At 39.0% G+C, this 25,844-nt stretch overlaps 2 protein-coding genes across 2 annotated transcripts in view; both read right to left on the bottom strand.

Annotated features, from left to right (window-relative positions):
• LOC104282449 (protein-lysine methyltransferase METTL21E-like) overlaps positions 1–8,904 on the bottom strand; it is a 16,897-nt gene extending 7,993 nt beyond the window's left edge. Inside the window, exons 1-2 of the mRNA XM_009880546.1 lie at positions 8,896–8,904; positions 7,158–7,242 (exon numbers count right to left, since the gene is read on the bottom strand). Coding sequence (XP_009878848.1) covers positions 7,158–7,242; positions 8,896–8,904 — 94 coding nt within the window. The remainder of the gene's footprint in view (positions 1–7,157; positions 7,243–8,895) is intronic.
• A 2,037-nt stretch (positions 8,905–10,941) lies between these two features.
• On the bottom strand, positions 10,942–25,541 carry ERCC5 (excision repair cross-complementation group 5). The gene is made up of 15 exons (XM_009880518.1): positions 25,454–25,541; positions 24,662–24,837; positions 24,045–24,160; positions 23,145–23,237; positions 22,286–22,346; positions 21,263–21,406; positions 20,155–20,362; positions 18,936–19,886; positions 18,300–18,532; positions 17,800–17,919; positions 16,911–17,124; positions 15,066–15,210; positions 13,768–13,968; positions 12,792–12,876; positions 10,942–11,496 (listed from the first exon to the last, which is right to left on the bottom strand). The coding sequence occupies exons 1-15, from the start codon at positions 25,539–25,541 to the stop codon at positions 10,942–10,944; spliced, it is 3,390 nt and encodes a 1,129-aa protein (XP_009878820.1).
• Positions 25,542–25,844: the final 303 nt, after the last annotated feature.

Raw genomic sequence — 25,844 nt, 5'->3', positions numbered from 1 at the left:
TAGGGAAGCAGAATATTTTGCTGACACATTCAAACGTCAAATGAAATGTTTTATATTAGAACAAAACCTAAAGGAAGAAGAAGAAGAGGACAGAAGTTTTGCTGAGACAGAGTTGAAGAAGTCCTTCAAGCGGGGAAGGGATGGCAGAAGGAAAATAACAGGAGATAGATCAGGTCAGAATAGAACAAGTTGCAAACTGCGGCATCTTTTTCTTTCACAGTGAAGCAAATCACACAAATGGGCCTTAGGCTATCTTTATCTGCACACTTTTTGCTTAGAATGAGTAGAAATAGAACCTGTTTAGAAACTTCCTACATGATCAGCTGTTCCTTTTATACCAATTGTCACATAAAATCATGCTTGGGACTACACAGCTTCATCGGGAAACGGTAACCTTAAAATTCAGTTGGGTATCTTCCATCGATTAATAACATATGCTAAATCTCTCTGCCTAAATACTGCCTACATTAATGATGCATTCTTCACTGGAATAAAAAGAGAACAGAGACAGGCACTGTTAAAGCAGCACTTAAAATGCAGGAAAAGCAGCAAAGATAAGGGGGGCTGAATTAAAATTATATTTTTTAAAAAACAGGTACCACTATCTAGATACCTGAATTAAAATATGGCTAAAAAAAGAAGTAAAATGACCCTTCCATATAAAAGCTGTGAAGAATATACTAGCAGTCAAGAAAGTACCATTTTCAGACTCATTCACAAATAGCACACAGTAACAAAACATCCTCCCAGTACTTCACTAATGGATTGGGACAGCATTAATTCAGGAAGAAGAGTTCCATCCAATGATTCGTCAAAACAACCTACAGGGGGAAAAATACAGATGGGTCTCTTTAAAGTGCTGGCCTGACCCTACTTAATCTCTTGAGGTCAAATAGTGTCACACCCCAAGGTGATAAGGAAATAAGACCCAGCCATCTTCTGCTTCTCTCCTGCTTTGATGGATCTCCTCCAACTGGCAAAAGGAATGAAATCCAAGCCCTGAGCATGAACTTGACCTGACAAAGTTCAGCCCTGCAGCAAAATAATCTCCCTTCTTCAGAAGCAGAATACTCTCACCTGTAGAGTTTAGGTTTAAAATTTACCATTTAAACTTGTACTTGCAAATATTTTAAGAACCACGTATCAACAGCTGTGAAGACATCCATGGTTCCTCTAAGACTTCTCACCAATTGCCTGAGTTTGATGAACACAGGAGGACTACCCTGTGCTGACATTACTGATTGAGTAATGCATGAGAGAAAGTTCCAAGAATTCATAACCGGAACCCTTCAGCTCTCCCCAGTCTGGACGCATGGAACCAGAGTCATCCAAAGTAAAGATTCAATGATGTATTCTATACATATCAAAGTAAAGATTCAAGATGTATTTTATATATTACGTTATGTATATATAATATACATTACCAATATTATATATACATATAAAAGAGCTATATATCCCAGTGTCAAGAAGATACCTGCAGAAAGGTCTTACTGATCTGCAACCACTTCTGTAACTGTAAGAGGTGACTGAGAAGAGTTACATAACTGCACTGATGGGAATCATCAGAAGGTAGCCCTGTGTATCCATCTGGGTATTTCCAATGGCTCAAAAGAAGTTTACCCCAAATCTACATTAGGTCCTAATTCTAAGGGACCCAGGAGTCTCACAATTTTTACTGAGCTACTGACACTTCAGGGTCAGAGCCCTGGTATTGCAAGCAGTACAGGTGGCTCCATGGAATCATACACAATCCCGAACCAGAGTAGTCCCCAAATTCCAGATGGGATCACTTTAGTATCTTCATTTCATTCCACTTGTTTCTTTTTCATTCCATTCCATTACAGTCTAAGGACCCTTAAAGGAAGGGGTCAGGAGAGAAATCTAATCATGCCCTTGACTTTCCAGAAGTCAGATGTAACCTACACCTTTCTAAGAATATAAAGCAAAGTACTGTTTCAGTACTTATGTAAACTACACAGTTAATTTTTCCTTACTTCATCCCTACCTACAAAGAGGGAAGTGATCACGTAATTGAGTGTAGGCATTCCAGTACCTTCATTACAAGCTCAGGCTGCTGAAATGATGGCAATGACGAGGTATATTATATTGATTAATCCGAGATACTACGTCAGGGTAATATAATGCTTGAAACTTTATACTTTGAAATGCAGAAATACAAAACTGCCACCCACAGGCAGCTTCTTCTCAGCCAAGAGACAAGATGCACTTAGCTCAGAGCATAAGGAGACAAGAACAGGAGAGGGGTATGCTCACACCCTACAGTCTATGTATTTACCCAGGCTTGAGAGGTGCATTTTCAATTTGAAATTCACACCACTGATATCCCAGCCCCATCCAAGTCACGGGTCATCCAAAACCATTAGAAGGCTGAAAATAGAAGTACCATAGTCAGATTATTTTATGAACACATAATGAATTCAAATGTGCCAAGCACTCCCCCTGTTACTTCATCATGTTTGTCTGTCATTGAAAACATCTTCAGGTCTAGGCTCCACAGCTATTTAATCTTTAAAGATAACTAAATGATTTCCCCTTGACTACAAAAGCAGACTGTGTTCTTAAATTAGAAAGTCTAATGCACATTATAAAAGGCCAACAGCCAATTTCCTGATGGATAGGAAGGCTCTGGATGAGTAATTTAGACACTGTAAGCCATTGTCTAGTCTAATCTTTCACATCTCTCACCTTGCCCAGTCAAGACGGCTTTGTGCCATTGAAAGCTCTTACCTCCTTGTAACAACATGCCAGAACACGGCAGGTCCCACAGCCAGTGGAACAGAAAGGACTCAACAAAATGCCTGATAATTTTCCCCTAACAATAATTCTGTTTTTCTAAAATATTTATTTGAGGAAAGGACCTGAAAGTAACCTAACACCACCAATCCATACAAACATACCACCTTTCTTGTGTAGCAGTTGAGAAATATGTGCCTGGGGTGCATCAAGAAGAGTGTGGCCAGCAGGTCAAGGGAGGTCATCCTCCCCCTCTACTCTGCCCTGGTGAGGCCGCATCTGGAGTATTGTGTCGTGTTCTGGGCTTCCCGGTTCAAGAAGGACAGGGAACTGCTGGAGAGGGTCCAGCAAAGGGCTACAAAGATGACTAGGGGATTGAAGCATCTTTCTTATGAGGAAAGGCTGAGGGACTTGGGTCTCTTTAGACTAGAGAAAAGACAACTGAGGGGGTAATCTTATCAATACTTACAAATGCTTAAAGGGAGGGTGCCAGGTAGATGGGAACAGTCTTTTTTCAGTGGTACCTGGTGATAGAACAAGAGGTAACAGGCACAAACTTGAACATAGGAAACTCCATCTAAACATAAGGAGGAACTTCTTTACTTTGAGGGTGGCAGATAACTGGAACAGGCTGTCCTTAGAGGTTGTGGAGTGTGCCACTCTGGAGACATTCAAAACCCACCTGGACGCTGTCCTGTGCAACGTGCTGTAGGTGACCCCGCTCTGGCAGGGGGGTTGGATTAGATGATCACACCAGAGGTCCCTTCCAACCCTGACGATTCTGTGAAATATTTAATTTATTGTTGAAATGCAGCTACTGCAAAAGAGAAAGATGTGAAAACAGGATAGACATTGGAGGGAGCAGTGTGTTACAGCCACATGCTTCGATAACTTTTAGCGTTGCCTCCAACTTCTGTTCTATCCATACACAAGAAGTTTCCATTTGAGTTTGGTAGTATCTTCAGCAAAAGTGGGTCTACTTGCTGGGGGGAAGAGAAAAGGAACAGAGGAGTGTTAATTCAAATTAGTACACATGATGTTTACTATAGTATTTGAACGCTGCCACTTTCAGATGAAAGAGCTCAGAGATAAGTTACTATAAGATAGCCAAGAGGTAAATTCAGAGAAGAGGTATTTTTAGACTATTTTTGATTTTCTGGGAAGGTGCACTTTAGTGCCAGTCATTCCTTAATTGGGTTATACTCAAGTCTTTTTCCACGCTACCTCTCTTTCAGTCCTTTTTTATTTGGGAACAGCTTGTTGCCTAAGAGGAGTAGAATCTGTGTTCTGATATTTCAGGTCCTGCAGTGAAGAAAAAAAAAAATATATATGTAGGTAATTAATGGTGTGTCTTCCGTGAGTTTTGGGGTTTTTTTGATGCTTTTGAGATGAGCATTAATGGAAGAGGTTGTTCAGTTGTCTGTTTTTTAAAGACAGAAGCATAAATGAAAGCTAAGAGACAAAAAAGAGGAAGATGAAAGAAGGAAAGGCAGGGGGTGGGAAGATATAGCAAAAGTGTTATTTATATATAGTTTAAATAGGTTCATTTTTAACCAGCCCTGTTAGCTGTAAAGTCCACTATATAAAGAATGGTTCAGCAATTTAAGCACTCAGAAAATGGAGGAACTGCATGCTGGACCTTCCTCAGAAGAATTCAAATTCACAGCTTGCTCACCCGAGAGGTGTGTTCCGTGCTTTCCCTCCCCCTCTCCATCACCACCAGAGGTGGGCCATCAGGATATCGGGATTGCAAGACTCATGGTAGAAGGGCAACAAGCGAGGAAAAGCCCAGCTATGAACCGGGGACTCAGCTGCGAAGAGGCAAGCTTGGGCTCCACACTCTTGTCCCAGGAAGTTTTTCACATTTTATAGCACAGTCTTTGCAGTCAATGGAAAAGTGTTGGTGGGGAAGGGAGTGAGAAAGGTAAGAAGCATCTTTAGAAGTAACCCAGGAAACAGGAATGAGACAATAAGTCACTCCCTCTTCCCAGCTGGATATCTTAACTTCTAAGTTACAGGGTCAGGCTGCGTCTCACTTGCCTCCATTCCAGCTATGTCCCATTTAAGGCACCTTTCTGGACTCACCCAGTCACTTGAAATGATAGCAGGAATTGCCATCAATTAGGACATCTGTCAAGCAGGGTGAGTAGAAGGAGTGTGTCCCTTCTAAAATGCCAAGAGATATGTGAAGGTTACCAGGTCAGCATTTTCTCAGATATTTATGGATTAAAAACTGAGCCCTGGCCAAGCGAAGAGAGATGATGGAGTGTCAAGGACAAGTACGACTTACAAACTTGCTCTCCTCCTTTTGTCTCAGGGATAAAATTATTCTGGAGCGAATTTAAATAATGCAACTGTGGTAAAGTAATTTAGTAGCCCAAGAAACAAAGATGGGAGTGGCAGAATCTGATCTCAGAAAAAATTTAGCCGAGGAGAGTTAAAGCTAATCATCAAGGGTAATCATGAAAGGAAAGGAAAGGAAAGGAAAGAGACACCTAACAATGCAGGTGTGATAGAGAACTGATTGGCTAAAGACACCAGAGGAAAGATCAGACTGGGTGAGAAGCTATCTGTAGGGTGAGAACCAGTAGTAATGGGGGTCATGAACAAGAACAAGGAGTTTTATCCTGGAGAACTTGTGACAAGCCAATTAAGAAGGAAAGGGAAAGGCACTGAATATAAAGAGCTCAGACTGGAACTTGCAGAGAAAATGAACTGGAATAAGAACCCCGAGAAACAGACATTAAGACTGGGTAGGTGAAGTTAATGAAATGGGAATGGGGAAGGCAGTGGAGGAAAAGGATGAGAACCAAAAAGGCACAGGCTCAGGGTGACTGAGCAGTTAAGTCTCTGTGCAGCAGGTTCAGCACCCTCCACCTCCAGAACCCAGTCTGGAATTTAATATGCCAACGCCTGACCTCAGACGAAACTGTAAAGATATCCCATTTTCCCTTCATGTCTGCTCATCCTCTTAAACCAGTGTTTCTAGACATGGAAGAGAACCACCTGCTATTGCTATCAACACAGTTACTCTGTTAGCTAAGTGGAATATATTTCTGCATTTGATCTGGAGATTCTGCCCTGCGGACTAATTTTGCATACATTGACCTAATGTCCCAGAACTCAGTTTATTTGCATGATTCAAAAGCTAAAAAAATTATATGCAGACTCACTCCTCCCCACCCTGAATCCTGCATGAAGAGACTATCCAGATTAGAGAGCCAGAGCTGCAGAAGCATAGAAATGCCTGTGCAACCTTACCTCAGTCCTTGTATACTATGGAATACATAATGACAATCATCAATATTTCAGTCTTTAGTAGTTCTGCCTTTAATATTTATACTTTGAGATATTTATTCCCCCTACAATCATGCTTCATTGCATAGGATAAACTTGAGCTCTTTGTTCAAGTTAGAATGACACTATAGGAAAGGGAATTGCATTAAAGGGAAATGCCAGATTAAGGCACTTGAACAGTGCTTTGTGGAAGAGCAATCTATACCAATCGCTATCAGCCACCTTCTTGTGCAATGTCAGCTTTCCAGAGGTGGTCATTAATTTGGGGGACTTTAAAAAAAAAAGTATTTGGAAGCAAAATAACAAGCATTAGTTTCAGTAAGCAAATAATTAGTTTGAAGCATTGCAGTCACGCCTCGCTGAACAGGTAGCGAAGCAAAACCAGATGCTGAATGCTCTTGAAACAGAAAAAGCCCAAAATCCTGGCTCTACATGGACCAAGATTCAGCTGAGATGTTAAACAAAAATATTATGAAAAATAAAGTAACTATTAAAAAAAAAAAACAAACCAAAACACTACAACCTTCTTTCACGTTCAGCTACAGAACATAACTAGACCCCATCCCAAAACAACACATACAGTTGCCCTAAAACCTCGTGTACTCCTGATGACCCTTAAAAAGGAGATTACTCATGATGCTTTAGGGTCTAGAAAGATGTGCAGCCACAAACTTGCTTAAGACAAAAAGCTGCCAACAGCCCCTGAAGGTATTTGAAGATTAGGTTTGAGGCTGTCTAGACAGAAATCGAGCTTGTAATAACCAATTCTCCCTAATTGACATCCCGCAAACAAACCTCACCTCTCCTGAATAGCTTGATCGTAGTCACGGCTTCATTCCCTGGCACCAGTCGCAGGCAAGATGCCAGGCACTGGTAGGAAACTGGCGGGACCGAAGCATGCCGGCGTAGCAGATACTTACAGCATAGCTAGAATACTACAACAGCGCTATCTGTTGTATGTTCTGTACAAGTGCCATAAACACAATTCTTCAGAAAAAAATGCACTAGAGGATAGCTCACTGTCAGCAAGACACCTTGCTCCCTGTACTTAACAATATTCCTAAGGGCAACAAGGAAATACAGAGAAATAAGAAACATTTTACCTCCTTGTCCTTCCAATTCTCTTATCAGCTTATTTTGTAGATGATTATGTTGTGATGATGTCAAGTCCATACTATACCACAAAACCTGGGACAGAGGAACACAAACCTGCCTGAATAAAATCACTTTATTTCTTTTTCCCAACATAATGCTTCACAAAAAAAAAAAATATTTTTACATGTATTATACTATAATTTACTTCTGTTGATAATAAGGACATGTAGACACATAAATATCAATATTCAAAGCATAAAAGATGAGAAGCAGCAAACTAGTTCAACTCTTCTACTCTCAGAGGGGGAAAAGCAAGTAGATTTTTATTTTTTTTTTAAAGAAAGGGCTTTGATAAACATTTTAAACTATTATATGACATTTTAAAATTAGAATCAATTCAAATCAGGGTTAGTAGGCTTGTAAACGATTGAAAGGAAAGGTAGCAACAAATGTCTGAAAGAGAAGAAAAATTGCACCAAAGGGATCTAATCTTGTTTGAATTAGTTGGCTTGGAAGGAAAGGAAACAACCTCTTAGTAAAAGCTGCGCATGAGAATAAGTAGGAGCTATAGACAACGTGCAGGCCAGAATGTGTCTGTGCCTATATAAACAGACACAGAACATGCAGACTTGGGAGAAAAAAAGTAGTAGGAAAATTATAACAGAGGACAATACAATTTTCAGCTGTCTGCAGAAAAGCAGACAGACAACTGTCTCCAATTCTTGGTATTTTACAATCAGAAAAACACTGAGTTCACAGAAGAAAAACAAATCAGTGCTCGATAATTTTTAAAGCTCTTGCACTGTAGTATGGAAATTTGACCATTTTTTGCAGGAATGGTTACAAGCAGTATACAGTTAATAATCTACAAGCATCTAAACACCCAATAGGGATGCAATTAAATAAGGTAATGCATGAAGAAGTATCTCTGTCTATTAAAAAAAAAATGAAAATCAAAGTAAAAATGCTGAACATCAGGAAAGCTTCCTCACAGTCCAAAGCCTTAGGCAGGTTTTCCTCTCAAGACTCCAGATGAAAAAGGACAGTAGAGAACAGCCCTGTCTCGTTAGAGAGGACGCACCAAACTCTCTTGACTTCACCCTACAAAAAAACATACAGGTTTAACATTTAACCTAATCATCCCAGTGCCAGCAGCCATTAACCTATTTGAAGGGAAAAAATAACTTAGGGGGCTTTTACACAGCACTATAACTCTTGTAGCACCAAAAAATACTGTTAGATTTATGTCTATCTATGAACTTAGCAATAGTAACATCTTTATGTGGGGAAGAGAGAGTCAATGGGATTCAAAGTCTGTGTATGCATCTTCAGAATAACAAGTAGCATTAGAAACCACTGGGACAATAAGCAGTAAACATTACACACATCCATCACCTTGTCAGCTACCTCAGAAGCATAAAAAAGACAATTTTTCATCCCATTAGTAGATAAAAATGATGGGTTAATAATCAGTCTCTTTGCATTTTGAAGGAAAAACAATGTTGCACTATAAAACCACTCTAAAGGGGAAAACCTTTGTATTTTGTGGTTCTCTACATGTTGTTTTTCCTTCCGAAAATAACCTTTGAGGTACACTGAGCTACACAGCAACCTGTCTGACTTTAATATAACGAGTTCAGGAGTTACTACAAGCAACCGAACAGCGCAGAACAGCTCAGATGCGGAATTAGGTTGTTTAAAGTAAAATAATACCACGTAATTTAAAGACACAGACAAGCGAGGTACCACTGGCATCCACCACGTTTCAGCCAACATTACCTGAATCTCTTGCCGCTTTCCGAAGATGGTACTCCAACAGCAAAGTCCTTATCTGCCCGGTCGTTCGCCTCCCGGGCAGCAGCGTGCTCTGCAGCGCGGCTCAGGCGCTGCCAACATCCCCACGGTCAGAAGCAGTAATAAATCCCGACAGCTGCGGGACGCCCACAGCACCGCGTGGCCACCACGCGCCGCCGCCGCGACGTCAGGCAGCAGATAACCTAACACCCAGTCCAGGGAGCTCCAATCCTCAAAGTAACCAACTTTGGGGTTTGGGGGTTTGTTGTTTTTTTTGTTTGGTTTTTGTTTTTTTTTAAATACAAAAATAAGATAGTGGCACAGCATCAGTAAACCACTCGCTGTTACTAAAAAGTAACAGAAGAGCTGAATATCATTCTTCAGAGTCAAAGGGGTCTTCCAGGCAAGGGAGGGCAATTTGCAAAGGGGCCGGGGCGCATTTGGGGTGGGGGCATGTAAATGGAACAAATCCCAAAATCCTAGCCCATTTTACAGCCAAATATTCATGGGACGGCTGTCAACGTGCATAAATGTACATGTACCACTCCTCTTTGGTATATACAAAACGTACATTCGCTCAACCGATCGCAACCACTCACTGCCACGGGAACAAACACTGGTATCTTTAAGGCTTCTCTTATTTAGAACTGTCTCTTACTTTACACAGTTTTTTTATCAAAATTACACTTCAATCTCAACTAGGGTTTCCAGGTGCCATTGAAAAATAACAAATTTTTGTACAGGAACACTAAACAAGACCTACAGAGAACTGAAGGTCTGTGTACTTTACCCTACTTGGCAGAAGGAATACGAGCTCTTCTCCATTTAGAAACTGTTAAACAACTCACTGAGACCCGATCTACACTTTTAAAGCAAGATTCAGTAATATTAATGAGTGATTTACAAAACACTGCCGTAAACTGGCTGTACAGGCTGCGAATTTGCTTTAAAAATGATTTTTTACAAAATTAATATCAAAAGGGATAGTTTTTGCCTAGTAAACACTGCGCATGAAGTATTAGACTCTCTGCAACTCTAAGGGCCAAATTCTACCCAGTTCACCTCAGCCCTTCATCCTTTCAGGGGAGGCTAATGTTTCATGCAAAACTTCATTGTATGGACTTGGACTTTGAAACAGTGAGAAGTGAAGTAGAAATTTTAAATGAGAAGACAAAAACAGCAAGAAAGAGGACTAAAATGGAAGAACACAAGTATGATGGGCAGCATGCAGTGCTCTTCTGTCTTAATCCACAGGAGCTATAAATAAATTCTATAATCATTGAGGCAAGGTGGGGTGGGGCAGTGAGAGCCTAACACCTTGTTTCTCACCCAAATTATTCCAACATAAGTGCTGCAACCTGTGGGTACCTCTGAACATCACTTTCACAGACAAATTCCGTCTTTGGACGTGGTCACATAACTCCAAGTCTAGAAATGTGACATTTATATTCAGAACACAAACAATTACCGCACCTCAAATTACACCAAGACTTACTGTACTGTGTGATTTTCCATGAGATTTTACGAGGGCTCACATTGTCTCACAAACGGTTCGATAAGTAACATTACTTTGAGCGCAAAACTTTCAAGACAAACATAATGAAGGGAATAAGGAAAACTACACTAATTGAACTAGTTTTCCTTCTCTCAGCACCCAGAAGTAAACTGAGTAGTCTTCAAAATTTCTTTTAAATTTGAAGTTAAGGAAACAACAGATAGCACATGACTTTGACAGCTATCTCACCTCAGTTAGAATGCAAATGAACAGACATCACATTTTGGCTCAATTTTAAAACCTCAAAACATATCAAGTCCAATCTAGGTCTTTATGAGTAAATGTGGTAAATTTTTTTCACTGTTTAAAATCCCTCATATTTAAGTTCCGGACACAAAATGCATGACAAATAGGGATAATTTATTATTTTTTTTATCAAGAATTCATTGGAATATTTACAAAGCTTAAGTCATAAAAATTGCACACATATCGTCTCTCTTTTTTTAAGACTTTTTCTTCCTTTTTCCTCTCTGACTCTGCGATTTCTTTTTTCTGCCCTCAAACACAGGTTTGGCAGTCACCATGACTATGTTTCCCAGTTCTTCATCCTCACCACTTGAGCTACAACACCCCTTTTTCTCTTTATAGTCTGCCGTCTCCGTTGCAGACATGTTTTCCCTCTTTTTGCTCTTGCCTAAATCTCCGCTTTCTGATTCCTCTACTGAGGAGTCGCTAGAAGTTTCTGAAAGATGCAAATTCCCAATAAAACCACCTCCATACAAACGTTCTTTTTTGGAATCCGAATGTTTTCTTCTCTTTCCACTTTGGACTTCTGTTGCCACAGCTTGATGATTTGCACAGCCTGCAGTACTTTCCCCTTTCCTTCCCTCATGCCGTTTAAGTTCAGTCTCCATAACAGCAGTGGCCTCCTGAATTTCATCAGCTTCTTCTTTTTCTTTTCTCTTCAGACAAGTCACAGCTCTGCGCAGTCTCTGACTTTTAATAGCTTGTTTTTCATGCTGTGCTAGTCTGAAGAATGAGTCAATTCGAAGCTGAGTCTATCAAAAATAAAACAGTTACACCTTTGAATGTTTTTGGGATGGGAATTCAATTGTTATTTCAGCTATACTATAAAGCATCCCAAATAAAAGCAAGACAAAGGACTAATGAAATTAATATGCATGCAAATAGAGGTGAACAACAAGATGATCATACTAAGACCTATACTTTGTTATAAATTATGCAACAAGAACCTTTACAGCAAAGTCACGTGAAATTTTATAAACATTGTGCTGCTGATAATTTGGCATATGTTTCTATTTTCAACCCTAATACAGAGAATCTCTGTAGTGCTCTTAAGTATGTCCTTACAAAGACATACTCAGCTTCAAGCTACTAAAACAACAGAATGTTTACTAAGCAAAGGTTGTAAGTGCACTTTACATTCGCATATGCTAGTGCAACAAATCAGTCATTTGACTCAAGTTCATTGTAACGCGTGCTGCTACAGTATAAAGATTTAAGAGCAGTAGTCACACACAAGGGGTCTGTGTTACTCAGTCACAGCCAGAGTCGCTGCATAGACTAAGCTAGTCCTCTATATTCTCCCTAAAATTGTCTAGGAGACACAGACGCTTCCAAAGGATATTCCAGTCAACCTAAAAGTATATGGATTTAACTACGGGGTTTAGTACCTTTCACTCCCTTGAGCGATAGAGAGAACCGAGAACACTGGTTTAGACTACATATGTATCTTGCTTATGGCAAAAGGAGAAAAGAGTTTCACCTTTGGTGGTCAGTTTTACAACTGACTTTCACAGTATCACAGCATGCACCACTATTCACTTTTAAGTTTTATTAAAGTTGACAGTACATTCATCCAAAAATTAGAGTAATATTATTAATGAGCACTTGCTCAACAGTTCAGTCTGCACTACTCCTCAAAGGATATGGATGGTACCAAATGGTCAGTCCCACTTCACCAAAATCTCTGGGACATTTTAATAAACCATTTTTAGAGAGAGCATGCCGTCTTTTAAAAGTACCTGTAGTTTCAGCTACATCCAGAACAAACAGCACCTGGACTTCAGATAGGTGCTTGATAGATAACAGAGTTTGAAACCAATAATTGAAATTATGTAGAGTGCCTCACAGCACACACAAATCGGACAGAAATGAAGTCTAGAGAAGTAAGTTTTATGACATTTAAAAAAAATATATAAAGATTTTAAAAAATGGTGAAATCCCAGTTTCTGAGAAATGTATTTTAGATTAAACCCTTGCTGTTCATTTTAAAATGCTTCTCTTACAATTTTCCAGTTACACCTAAACTAGACAGAGTTTTATACTTTACCTGCTGCAAGTTCAGCTGTTTCATCACAGGCGAAAGGATTTCATCTATCTTTGTCCTAGTCCAGCCAAAGTGATCCTGACAGAATGTGCAGAAAGTTAAGGAACTTTACAAAATGGCTATTTACTAGTATTTTGTAAACACATAAAATGAAAATTCCTCAAATAAACAATGTCTGGAGGAAAGTTACCCTACTTCAGAGCTTTTTCTACAACAAAACCAGAGAAAATACTAAGTTATTACAACTGACTTATGTAGATGGTGCTGATATTACGCTACACATCTTAATCATGCTGTTACATTTCTATTAGTTACAGAACCTTTTCTCTAATATCAACATTTCCAAAAGCATCTCCGTGAAGACAGAACTCATTTTAGCTATACAGTACTGCCATAAGACAAACTACCTATACGTAAACCTTATTTTTACACTTGCACACACTGGAATTTTCACTTACTGTTTAGAACACTATTACCTCTCCACGCGCTGCAGCTCAAGCTGCAACAGATGCAAGGAGTAGACATCACTGCAAGAAATGCAGTGAAAACTAGGGATAAAGCACAGACTGAGTCACCACTTTCTGACTAGGTTTTGAAACTTACTTGTGAAAGATGGGAAACACACATCAGGAGTGTGTACAGGAGTATGTCTAGAAATAGGCACAGCACAGTTACAGAAACGTAACATCACAACAAACTAGTCAGTCTAGCTACGAGACTTTCTTTGCACGCAAATTGAAGCAGCTCACTCTCTCAGGAGGGCAGAGCATCCCTCAGTGCCACACATAGATGGCTGCATTCCCTTCCATTCCACAGCTGGGATCATTGTAGCAGAGCACATGCAGACAGAGTGGGGGAGGGGGCCCTCACACCATTGAGATGTTGATTTGACAGTCCATTACTGACTTACTAACTAGCCTTACAAACTTTAATCCAAGTACTTTTAGCTGACAAATCCTGCCATATAGTAAAAGGATATTCTCTGATCTGCTCTACATCAGGCTTCCCCCAGGTGAACGAACCCCTTGTCTCATCCACCACAGGCTTCAGGTATGCTTCTGCCACTGCTGGGTTTGGGAAACCTGAAGAAAGCTGCAGCTCCCGCAGTTTCTTTTTGACTTTGGTATCATGTGGATTAGGTCTCAATTTCTTATTCTTCTGAGCCTCATTCCACCACTCGCTGAAAAACAGAGGAAAGTATTCATTTACCTCCACAAAATATAATTTGGAATATCAAGAGCCACCATGCTGATTTCAATAGCCTTAGTCTCCCTCCTTCAGTTACTACATGAGATGAGGGTGGAAATTTCCAAATAAAAAAATATCAAAAGGGACATCTAATCTGAAAGTAGAAAAGACAAAACATACACAGTAAATGCCGCCATTGTAAGCCACAGTAGCAAACATTGCCTGGATTCCTCATAAGCTGCTAAACAGAAGGCCCTGAAGCCAGCCTCACTTGGGGAGAATGTTCCACAAAAAATGATCGCTTTTTGAGGTTTTTTGGTATGAAGGAATGGAAAAAAAAAAAAGGAGGGGGGGGAAACAAAGGAAGGGGGGAAAGAACCAAAGGAAGGGGGGGCGGGGGAACCCCAAAGGAAGGGGGGGCGGGGGAACCCCAAAGGAAGGGGGGGCGGGGGAACCCCAAAGGAAGGGGGGGCGGGGGAACCCCAAAGGAAGGGGGGGCGGGGGAACCCCAAAGGAAGGGGGGGCGGGGGAACCCCAAAGGAAGGGGGGGCGGGGGAACCCCAAAGGAAGGGGGGGAAAAAACCCCAAAGGAAGTGGTGGAGCGGGGGAGGAAGGGGAAAGACTTCTAACCATCCTCGCCATTGCTTATTCAACTGGGTTGGCCCTCTTCAAATCTTGTTCCTCTCCACAGCCTACCTGTCTGTCTCTTTCCAGGTCATCCATTCCTCACTCATCAAGACTCTTTTCTCTACGAGCAAGCTACAGCACCTTCTCACAAACTCAGGGAGAATAAACCTCCACTCCACTATGGATCCAGCTCTGCAATGAACTCAAAGGCAGTCGCACAGTTCTACAGCTGTTCTATTGTCTTCATTAGTCTCACTGTAATTGCTGTATCATCGTGTCACCTTATTTACCTGCCATTTCAAATAGTGATATAACGGAGTCACATATTTTACAGTTAACTTAGTCTCCTTAATGATGGTCAATGATGGTCATATGTTTTGTTGTATGCTTAAGCAGCAGAAAAGTAGATTCGCTATATTCACATTATGGAGAAACAAAACTGCAAAATACAATGAAGCATACGCGAATTTTAAGAGAGGTTCCAAGCCATGCCCAGGAAATTCATTTAAAATCTCCATCGCTGTTACAAAGCCGACATTGGGGATGCCTTCAGTGTAGTCACTTCCAAGCAAGTATGCCAAATTAATCAGCTTGTTTCGATCCAACCCTGTAAAAGAAAGTGCATAAATCAAATAAAACCAGTGGATTCAGCATCTGTTCTCTTACAAATTAAAAAAATATTATCTGAAAGGCAAAAAAACCCAAAAGAACACAAAGGTATCAACTCTGTAAAATTATATTTAATTCAACATCAGAATTTGCTAAATTATATTCTGGAGCAGTGTCAAAATGCTACTGCTAGCTCAAGCACCAATAGTTGTGCTAACTAGGCAAATACATCTTTCCAAAATTAAGATGTTACAATATGAAGACCATTGGGCAATTCTGGGTTTCTAAGAAAAAAAAAAAACCCACATTATTTTTCACATATTTCTCCAATTACTATCCTGTTCTCATCTAATGCTGACCTGAATTTAATAACCCCCGAATCAGAAATAGAAACATTGTTTGAATTCCAGTCCATAATATCAATGCCTCTGCTTCTTAAAAGCGTTCCCAAACTGGAAGCCTTTTGCTCTGTGTTACAAACTGCTAGTGCAGTTACAAAACGTACCAAAAGAGCACGTGAAACAGCCAGAAAGAAGAACTCGGCTGACCATTTCCACTTGCTATGCTGTAAGATCTGAGGCAACAAGAACAATTTTCAGTGACTAGCCTCAGGAGTTAAGATTTTAAAAATAATAATAATAATTAAAAAAAAAAAATGGTGGGGAAAAGGAGGGATGAATGTCTAAGCACACAAAGACCATGCGCATGCTAGCCAGGATATCCATCAACTGTCAAGAAAGAAGAATTGTGCAATGCATGGAAAAGGAGTAGAAGTACAAGACTGCAGAGGAATGTGACATGAAGACCGATGGTGACTATTTTTCCACAATAAGGAAATAAAAGCTCTGGTTCATTACTTTAATAACAGCTAAAAATCCTACACATGCTTTTACAGCAATCCTTTCCAAGTAAGCTACAGTAGCATACCTAAGTAGGTTTAAGTAGGGGAAAAAAATATTTCATTCAGTTTGCTGGCAGAAGAAACCGAAGAGGTATTTTTCACCACATAAAAATGTTGTGAAGTTTTACATGTTGAAGAAATTAATATATTATTTCAAAGTCTATAGCCTCTCTCAACTTTAAAAGTGTTAAAACTGTCTTTAACAGAGTTCTGCTTAAACAAGGCATAAGAAAAACTTAAAATTGCCTCATATTTCCCTTAATACACTATGCGACACTGAAGTTTAATAATTCAACATAATTAGCAACAATTTGATTAGCAACAAGAGCAATCTGAAAAGAAGAAAAAAGCTGTTATTAAATAAATAAAAAACCTTTTACAGAGCATATACATATGCTGGATCCTCTTCTGACATGTTATGTGTCAGTATTTCCAAAATTAACTTCCATTTCCAGAAGACTATAAATCTCATGGCATCAGAATATAATTTTCCCCGCACATCAGAAAAGTCATGCTGACACTTACCCAGAAGCTCGTACCGCAGTTCATACCTCTGGCTTTGATGACCATCACACTAACTCAGTCTATTAAATGCAAGTGTAACTAACAGCTGCAAATTCAGAGAGGTCATCTGGCGGTAAACACAGCAACCCAACTGAATGCTTTTAGAGACTCTCCAAAGAACAGCGATTGTAATAACACACACAAAATTCTGTAGGAAATACACCTTCAGACGGATACATGGCAGCGCTGTCTTATTAAAGACTGTATCTAACAAATCAATACCTGAGGCTTACCTAGCTGGTTTTGAAAATCAACGTACTGATAATATTCCACATATTTGTTTTGACTGAAGAAATTTTTATAAACGTGTCGTGCGCCAAATAACCAAACATCACTATCATCAGTGATTGTCCCAGAGGTCTGATCAGTAAGGTCCAATATAGCACACTGTGCCTCTGCCTCCATTGGAGCTTCAATATAGGGAATGCCAAAGAGACGGAGAAGCTCCTGTAGGATAGAGAGAAATCACTTCATATTTCATCTGAAAAATGAACTTCTATTATACTTCTGCTTGACTTGTAACTGCGAGATTCATACTTGGGAGGTATTTAATATTTCATAGCAAATCTTAATTTCCGCTAAAAAGCATCAAGCGCAGTTAAGTCAAGGGGGAAATCCCACTTACGTGGCTCTATCTGCCTGAGATGAGTAAGTCAAGCACTACTTGATCACATTATTACTACACAGTTAGAGAATCTGCTATCTTAATTACACGCATACTTAAGTACCGTGCTTTCCATAACCGCTACTTTAACATAGAGAAAAGTCCATGCATTACAATTATGTGGGCTCCATGAAACAAACATGCAGGTTAAAACCAAACAAAACAACCAACCAACCCAAAAAAATTAATCAGAAAAGAGTATGAAAGCATATCAGAAACATGACAGTCAGGAAACAGTGGGCAGACTAGTCAACCTTTGGATGATGTTTTGATATACCTATACTTTGATGCATTTTACACAATTTGCTTTTATGGAATACATTATTTAACCTCAATTAAATATCCCCCCACCTATAATTAAGCAACATTACTAACAGCTTTTGAGAGAGTGTTTGACTGGGGTGGAGGGGGAAACCACATCATACTATATCAAATCAAAATGATTCAACAAATACTACCTGGCTTTCCAAGAACATCTGTCCTGTTACAGAAGCAGCAACACGCTCCTGCTGCTGTTTTTGAGCCTGAAGCATATTCTGCTCAGCAGAAAGGTCATTTTCTAATCCTTCTAGTTCTTCCTGAAAAATAAAAGCTTTTCATCATTTCAACAATTCAGGTATATTTAAGTAAGTAAAGCACCCAGTCTCCAACTGTAATTATTCTAGTAGTAGATGCTCCATTAAGTCACACTCGGAAGTTGTCATAGCTTCTCTAATGCAGTAAATTACAAGACCAGAGATAGGTCTATTCATCTGAGTGCTAAAACCTTACAGTTCCCCTCTGATTTCAGAGAGATTATGGTTAACCATCAGCTTTAAAGAAAAATCACTTCCCACAGAATTAAATACATATATGAGAAAGCAATGGAACAGTAAGAACCTGTCCAACAGTTTTCCTTAAAAACTACTTGGGGACAGAGCACTTCATTACTAGCTCAAAAAAAATAACAAGGAGTTACCAAACTGATGTCTTGCCATTCATCTGCTGCATCTTTACCATCATCATCTCTTTCAACGTTCTGATCGTTTGCCAACTGCACTTCATCAGACTCCTTCAGCAAGTCCTGTGTAACAATATCATGTCTGTCTGTCTCCACTTCTGGAAGCGATGTTTCATCACACAGTTTTTCATCATATTTAGCAGGAAACTCAGCCTCGTTACTTATTTCAGTATCCACTTCAATAAAGCTTCCTATTAAAGGAAAATAAAGATTTCAACTTCCTGCTGCTTGTTTAAAAAAAGTATTTGTTCACGTTTTTAACTTAAGCAGTGATTTTCTTTTCTATATGCAGTAAATAGATAGAAGGATTGTGAAATTACAGAAATGGCATGGTTGACCATTAATACACCAGTTAAGTTCAATGTACACAACAGTATGCTTTCCTGACTTTCTGTATTGTATAGTCAGGTTTCAACAATGAAACATAACACCAAGGGGAAAAACATAGACCAGATTTTCTTCCCACCTCCTACATAGGTAGGAATAGATCTATTTTAAACCATTTCTTCCTAGGATAAAAGATTAACTTCAACTGACTACAAATACAATAAGGTCTTATCATCTTATCTTTTTACACAATTAAAAAACACATACCATCAGAATCACTGTCTTCAGACTGTGATATCCCTTCCCTTTCATCCTCAGGACCTTTTGCTTCTGGAAAAAATCTACTATCCCTTTGTACCTCAGATACATTCTCTTCTGTTTGTGAAATTACTTCCTTTCTATTCTCAGAAATTTCCAAGTTCTCCTCCTTTTTAGGAAGGTCTGTTGTTTCAGCATGAATCAAAGTCTCTGTACTAGTTTGTACAGGGGACCACCTTGGCTTCTGCATGCACAAGTTTATATCCTTATCTCCCAAAGAATTTAAGTCCATTTTGTAACCATTTTCTTCTTCGTCTACATCTTCTTTGCCTTTTCTAGTATTGTCAATACAAGAATAATTTTCAGCTCTGGATATACTGGTGTCCTTGGCTGTAATATGATTTTTTTCCAACTCCTGACTCCTTTGTTCAAATTCAGCATCTTGCATAATCATTTGGTTTGACAAATGAATTGTAGATGTAGGTATTTTTTTTGCCTCCTTAACTTCAGGAATCTGATCGTCCTCATCTGAGCTACTAAGCTGAAAATCCTTTGCTTCTGATCTTTCTGGTAACACTCCAACAGTTTTAACAGTAACAACTTCCTCCCTTTTATCATCCTCACTCAGAGCTTGCCAAATTGCCCGTAGTGTTCTTGGAGACACACTGCCTTCCTCTGTTAGAGACTCGTCAATGTTCAGTCGTCCTCTATCTTCATCCCCCAGTTCCTCTTCTGAGCTGCTTTCTACCAGAGCTGCCTGGATAGCAAGCAAAGTCCGAGGAGAGGGTGGTGCTGTCACCACATTGTTATCTTTCTCTGTCTGCAACTTGTCAGATGCAACTAGCTTTGCATTAGTAGGAGATTCATTGATTTTATTCAATTTAGTAAATTCAAGCATTTTTGATGAGGGTCCTGCAGTAGTTTCTGAGTCTGTACTTGTAGCTTGTTTTGCTTGAATACCTGAAAGAAAGTTTTTTGTTTAATTTTTTTTTTTAAGTAGAAAACTGCTTTATACTAACATTCCATTTTACATAATGAACATCATGCTTTAAAGATTAATAAACAAGTTGTCTACATGTCTACAGATCAGTTAATCATGTCTAACAGTAACGCACATTTCATATCAGCTACATGCAACTGTAAACAATTTTCAGGTTTTTCTTAAAACTGACAGCTGCAGAATGCACACGATGAACAACAAGTTTTACAAAATTAAGACCTGACATACCTTTTATTAGGATATAGTGAGACGTATCTTCAGAGACTACCCTCCTAGATTCCACTTCTTTCACAAAACCACCTTCATTTTCATATTGTGTTTGGATTTCACCTGAGTGCTGTTGATTCAATTCTTTTTCAACATTTTCTATGCACCGATTGAGATTGCTTTTTTTAAGTAAACCCCTAAGCTGGTACTGGGAAAAGTCATTGGATTCCTTAAAAAAACCAAAACAAAACAAAACAGCCCAAGTCAACTTATATAAAATGCCACCAGCTACACCTTTTAAGCAAGTTTATTTACCATGCTCTGGAGAGCCTTTTAAGAGTTTCCTTTAAGCAGGCAAAATTTGTCTTTTACTGACTGCTGCACTCTGAAGCGACAGCAACATTAGCCCAGGAACACACAACAATTCCAAAATGCACCATTAAGTAGTTCTGAATGCTGACTAGACACAATGAGATCTCAATGATGTCACCAACAAAACTTAGCTGGGTGTGAGGCTGGTCCCCATCTTACAAAAATGCAATTATAACAGAATCCACAGATGGATGGATTTTAGATGATGGTTCTTAGCTTACACTTGGGCATAAACTATCATTTCATCTGACATATATTGCACTTTAAAAATCTAACTGTGCTCTGAAAAGCTATTGTAGAAGTGGCACTACAGGATTCCCTGATTGTCTCCGAATGGCTTTAATATCTACCTAAGTTACAAAAGCCTTTTCCCAGCTGCCAGCTCCCCTAACAGCCTGAGCATTTGGAATTCAAGCTGCGTTCATTCTGCCTGGTTTATCCACACCAGTCGCAAGTTCTTGCAATTGAAAGCTTGGGCATAATGCTGATGAGGCATGAGACACAGCATGTTTTTTTTCCATTCTTGCCAAACTGAATTAAGTTCTGCCAATTTTAGTGGAAGTCAAGAGACAGGACTCTGAATACACCCATGGGAAGGCTCTGTTGTTTGTTTGTTGTTTTCTTCCCTCAGCGTAACATCTCTTCTTAAATAAGCCTTGGGGTAAAGCTGTCCAGATGTGATATTCTTATGTAGCCTTCATCTGTATTAATGGCAATAGCTCCACTCTGATGGCTTGAAAAATACTTTAAATATTACCTCTGGCATTGCTTCAAATAATGTTCTTTTTCGTTTTGTAAATTCTTTCATATCAGTCAAGATCTCATGTTTTATTTCTGGAGGCAGCTTGTTGAAATCTTCTGATTCAATATCTACAGAATGAGGATTTTCACATAACTCTTCCTATGAAAATGGAAAACAATAAAAACATGTATTTTATATTACAGCACACCAAGAACAATAAAATATTTAGAGCATCATTTCAAACAACAACAAAAAAAACCACAAAAATCTTTGTTGATATTTCCTATAATACAAAGAGAACAGTTAAGAAAAAAACCAAAGGTAACTACTAGCTAATAAAGTACCTAATTATTGATGTACACTATACAAAAAGATACTTAGTATTAATCACAGAAGCAGGTCCTACAGCCTCAGTTAGTCTGATTTTATCATTCCAAAGAGGCTCTCCTTCTGAAGGCGAACTACTTCAAAGATAAATATTAATTCCAAGAGTTTTTCTTTTTTTTTTTTACTTTGATGAAAGCAGAGACAGTTTTATTATTCATTATGCCTTTTTAGGTTATATATTTCTTTTCTCTGCTTCCTGTGAGATCAGCACATCAGAAGGGAATACAGAATTTATCTGTAAAAACTCAAGGATCAAAGTGTTTCAACATCAATTCACATTTGGAGAAGCATAAGAATTTTGTTAAATATGCTATCTTATATGTGCATAAACATGTGCACAAATGCTTACACTTCATTTGTTTCATTACAAAATAGAATTTCTTCTCTGTATGTCCAGAGAAAGTAATCAGGAAAAAAAAAAAAATCCATAAGAAATTCCTATTCTGCTGTACTCTACTGGAGAAAATTACATTTTTATTTCCTCATTAATAGGAATTCATAGAGTACTTAAAATTAACTTCTTTACTTGATAAGTAATACTATAGTAAGACCTATACCTTCAAACACCTTTTTTTTTTAACCTTGTGGTTTGTCCTTTAAGCATGAATGATGGGACTGTTCACAGTAAACGGGGAATTAGGATGCACTTACCTGCAACATCTTTTTTTGGCTCATTCTCACTTCCCATTCTTTTTCATCTTCCTCCTCCGAGCTAAAAATCACAAAGAAAAAAAGATGTAGATATTTACCTAGGGAAATAAAATTCCTTTTTTAAGCAAAGGGACATTAGTCATCCCTGCACCAATGAGTACAAAAATTCACGCACAACATCAAAGTACACACATATATATAGGCATATACATATAAATACATACATAAGTCAAAAAGATCTCAACAGAAAGCAAGAAGGCAGACTTATCTCAGTGAAAACTACATTGAGACAACTGTTGCTGTTTAAATCATTACCCAATTCTTATTTGGTCAGCATTTAAAAGTATATATAACATGTGCACAGAGTAGTCTAATGGATAGCTCCACATTCCCCCTCAGTGTTATTTAAGAAGAAGTCACAAGTTTGACAAGTACATACAAAACCTACTTCTGCTGAAAACATCTACTCTACTGAATGAGGGGAAGCAAACCACAACCAAGCTGCCACACACCAGCTATCCAAGCTTGAACAATCAGTTCCGTTTAGTCGTATAGTATGGCCACAGAGACTGAGGTAGCACTTTCATCCTTAAACATGAATCCAGTGCGGGAATTTAATCTGTGGACTGAAAGCTTCTTCTCTTTCTTTCCCACAAATAACTAGAAAGCTTCTGCATCCAGAGCTATAAACCAAACTCTCCAAAAGGAAACTGAAATAAAATATAAATTCAAGAAATACACTTTATACATTACGGAATCTCATGGGTCAAAGACATTTCAGCAACATCAAAAAATGTGGTTTATATTTTTACCTGAGTTTATTACAACCATTTAAGCTATTTTTCTTAATTCTACCTACCTGTTCTTCTCTTCATCCTCTAAAGAAGGCAATACATACATATCATCAATTTCTTCTCTTCGAACTTGTGTAATACTGGGCAAAGCTTCATTGCTTACGGAAAGAAAAAAAACACTTCACAACAGTGATTAATAGCTTGCCGTCATTTGGGCCGAACTGGCCACTGGGCAAACGACAGATGCTCCCCCCCTACATCTCCAAAGAGAGAAAGAAGAGAGAGAGAGACACTTATGACTTTAGAAGAAACTAAACTACTTTAATTAAATATTAATAATAAAATAAAAAGGAAATAATTAAATATATACAAAACCATATCAAGCTCTCAGGATAACAATCATGTCACCAGGTGGCACTGGGGAAGCCCCAGACCGGACTCAGTGATGGATGGGAACTGGATTCTGCAACTGGATTGGGGATCTGGATCAAAGGCAGACTAACAGAGTCCTCCTCGGACACCGGCCATTGAAGAAAGAAGGCTGACCCTTTGATCCCTCAGCTTTTATACTGAGCATGAGGCAGATGGGATGGAATACCCTATAGGTCAGTTTTGGGTCACCTGTCCTGTCTGCTCCTCCTCGCAGGTGGGACCCCTCTACCCTTTTCCGCTTCTGACCCTCCAATGGGGCAAGTAACAAAGTTGGCTGCCCTTGGCTGTTATGGTAATAATAAGCAAGAACCTCTCTGCATACCATGCCTGGGCATCAACTATAAACATAGGTCTTATCACTCTGAAAGCAAACAGTTTCTGCATAATATGTTGTCAATTTCAGTAGTTAGAAGAGGCCTAGCTAAAAAGTAAAGTTAGAATAGAAAATTGGTCCTGTTTTACCTCAAACCAGGACATAGCTACATAAAAACTACTTGCCACTTACAAACGGGAAAAATAATTTTTATTCTTGCCTTTTGCCTGAAAGAGCAGTTTTGATAACTTGTCTCTTCAAAAATGTTCTCAACAGTTTCTCTGTAGTTTTCCTGGAATCACTGATGGCAACTTCCTTTCTTTGTCTCCGCTTAGCCTGTGAAAACAAGATTAATACCAAGAAAATTTTGCTGGATGCTGAAGATACATATCCAGTGAATTAATGTTACAATTCTGTATGCAACTCCTAACTCATTCTACACCAGTGAGGACATAGTCTTTAGATCCTCTAAAACTTTCTCTGTCAGTTTCCTCTGTGGGACTTGGGAATAGTTTTCAGCTTCTGCATACAAATACTTGCAAGAGTTGTGTTCAGGTCCATTCTGGAGCAAGACCCAGGCTTATGCCATCGTCTACCTCTCTGCAATCTGGTTTCTATGCAAATGAAACCTGAATATATCAAAAGGGAGCTGCTTCATGGTCCAACAGCTAACCAAGACTGGGATTGCAAAGAACACCTATACAGCAGTGCACTTCAAGCTCTCCATCCTCATGGCTCAGAATCATAAGCAGAATAAGAAGGAAATCTAAAATGGCTACTTTGTATCAGCAGATGTATCCCTATTTTGCACTGCAATGACTCAGTAAACATACTTACCAAAGTCTGTCTCTTCAGAAGCGGTGCCTCTCCATCAAATACAAAGACAGGCCGAATTCGGAAAAACAGTAATTTGCAGAGTCGATGAAACAGAGTGAGGAGGTGAGCATTTTGTATGGAATTACCACGATGATCTCTGGCTCCCTTTATTGCTTGGTTCAACCAAATACTTATATCTTAAAGAATCATTAAGAGGAAAAAATGTGCTATCTTACACATACACCATATTAATAGCTTCTATAAAGTGCACATATTTTCCCACTGTTCCAGGCTTGGCTTATCCAAGCCAAGGTTATCCAAATACTTTTAAACTTTCAGAGAAGAATAAATTCTTGCCAGTATCGCCATGGTCAAAATGTAGAGCTGAAACAACTATGTAGCAAGTAGTACATCCCCAGTTATTTTTACAAATAAAGGAAGGGTAACTTTTTTCCATGTCTTCCCAGCATTTAACCAAGTTTGTATGAAAGAAAAGTTGATGCAAAAGTATTTAAAACTTTTTCATCTTAATAGTCCTACTGAGAGCAGCACATTTATTTACAAAGCACAAAATCCTACAGCCCAACACTTGTGTAAGGAACCTATTTAAAAAGTCTCTTTTTTAAAACATTTAAAAAAAAAAAAAAAAGCTTAGTATTCCACATATTATAAAGCATGAAATCTACTTATCCATATAGTCATGATTTAAAATTAAAAAAAAAAAAGCTAAACGCAATAGTTTATGGAGAGATAAGTGAAACAAAAATATCCCTGTGACAACTTTGGTTGCTCAGCTTTACTTTTAAAGGATACCAACAGCAAGAATTTTTCCTTCTAGTGTTTCTGGGTTTATCGGTCTCCCGGCACATTCAAGCAGCTTCCAAAGCCCTTGAACTCCCATCGTCCCTTCTCAGGAACGCCGAGAGAGAAGAATCTACGAGGGACACAAGAAGGAATAACACACAGGTTATACCATCCACGTAATTCTTTATTAAGGAGGACGCATTATCACTACAAACAGAAGTAACGAGGTGGGATGGGATGGGGGGGGGGCGCCCGGGCAGTCGCTCGGGCCGGTTCCGGACCATTCCCTCACTTTTCCGTAAGTGAAAACCAAGAAAAACAAACCAAAAAACTTTAAAAACTCGGCTCAAGCGCAGCGCTACAGCAGCCCGCCAGCCGGACATCGGACAGCCCGAGGCTC

Source organism: Charadrius vociferus, unplaced genomic scaffold, assembly GCF_000708025.1.
Source record: "Charadrius vociferus isolate BGI_N301 unplaced genomic scaffold, ASM70802v2 scaffold180, whole genome shotgun sequence".
In the NCBI taxonomy this organism is placed as follows: Eukaryota; Metazoa; Chordata; class Aves; order Charadriiformes; family Charadriidae; genus Charadrius; species Charadrius vociferus.
The sequence above is the reverse complement of the archived record's forward strand: the minus strand, read 5'-3'. Positions and strand labels throughout refer to the sequence as shown.

What these genes read in the sequence shown, in the direction of transcription:
- ERCC5 (XM_009880518.1), bottom strand. Translation starts at nt 25,541, where the DNA reads ATGGGAGTTCAAGGGCTTTGGAAGCTGCTTGAATGTGCCGGGAGACCG. An exon ending in AATGGCAAGACATCAGTTTG is followed by an intron (nt 17,920 to 18,299) that starts GTAACTCCTTGT and finishes TTTATTTTTCAG; the next exon opens with GAAGAACTAGAAGGATTAGA. An exon ending in AGATGTTCTTGGAAAGCCAG is followed by an intron (nt 17,125 to 17,799) that starts GTAGTATTTGTT and finishes TCTATCCTACAG; the next exon opens with GAGCTTCTCCGTCTCTTTGG.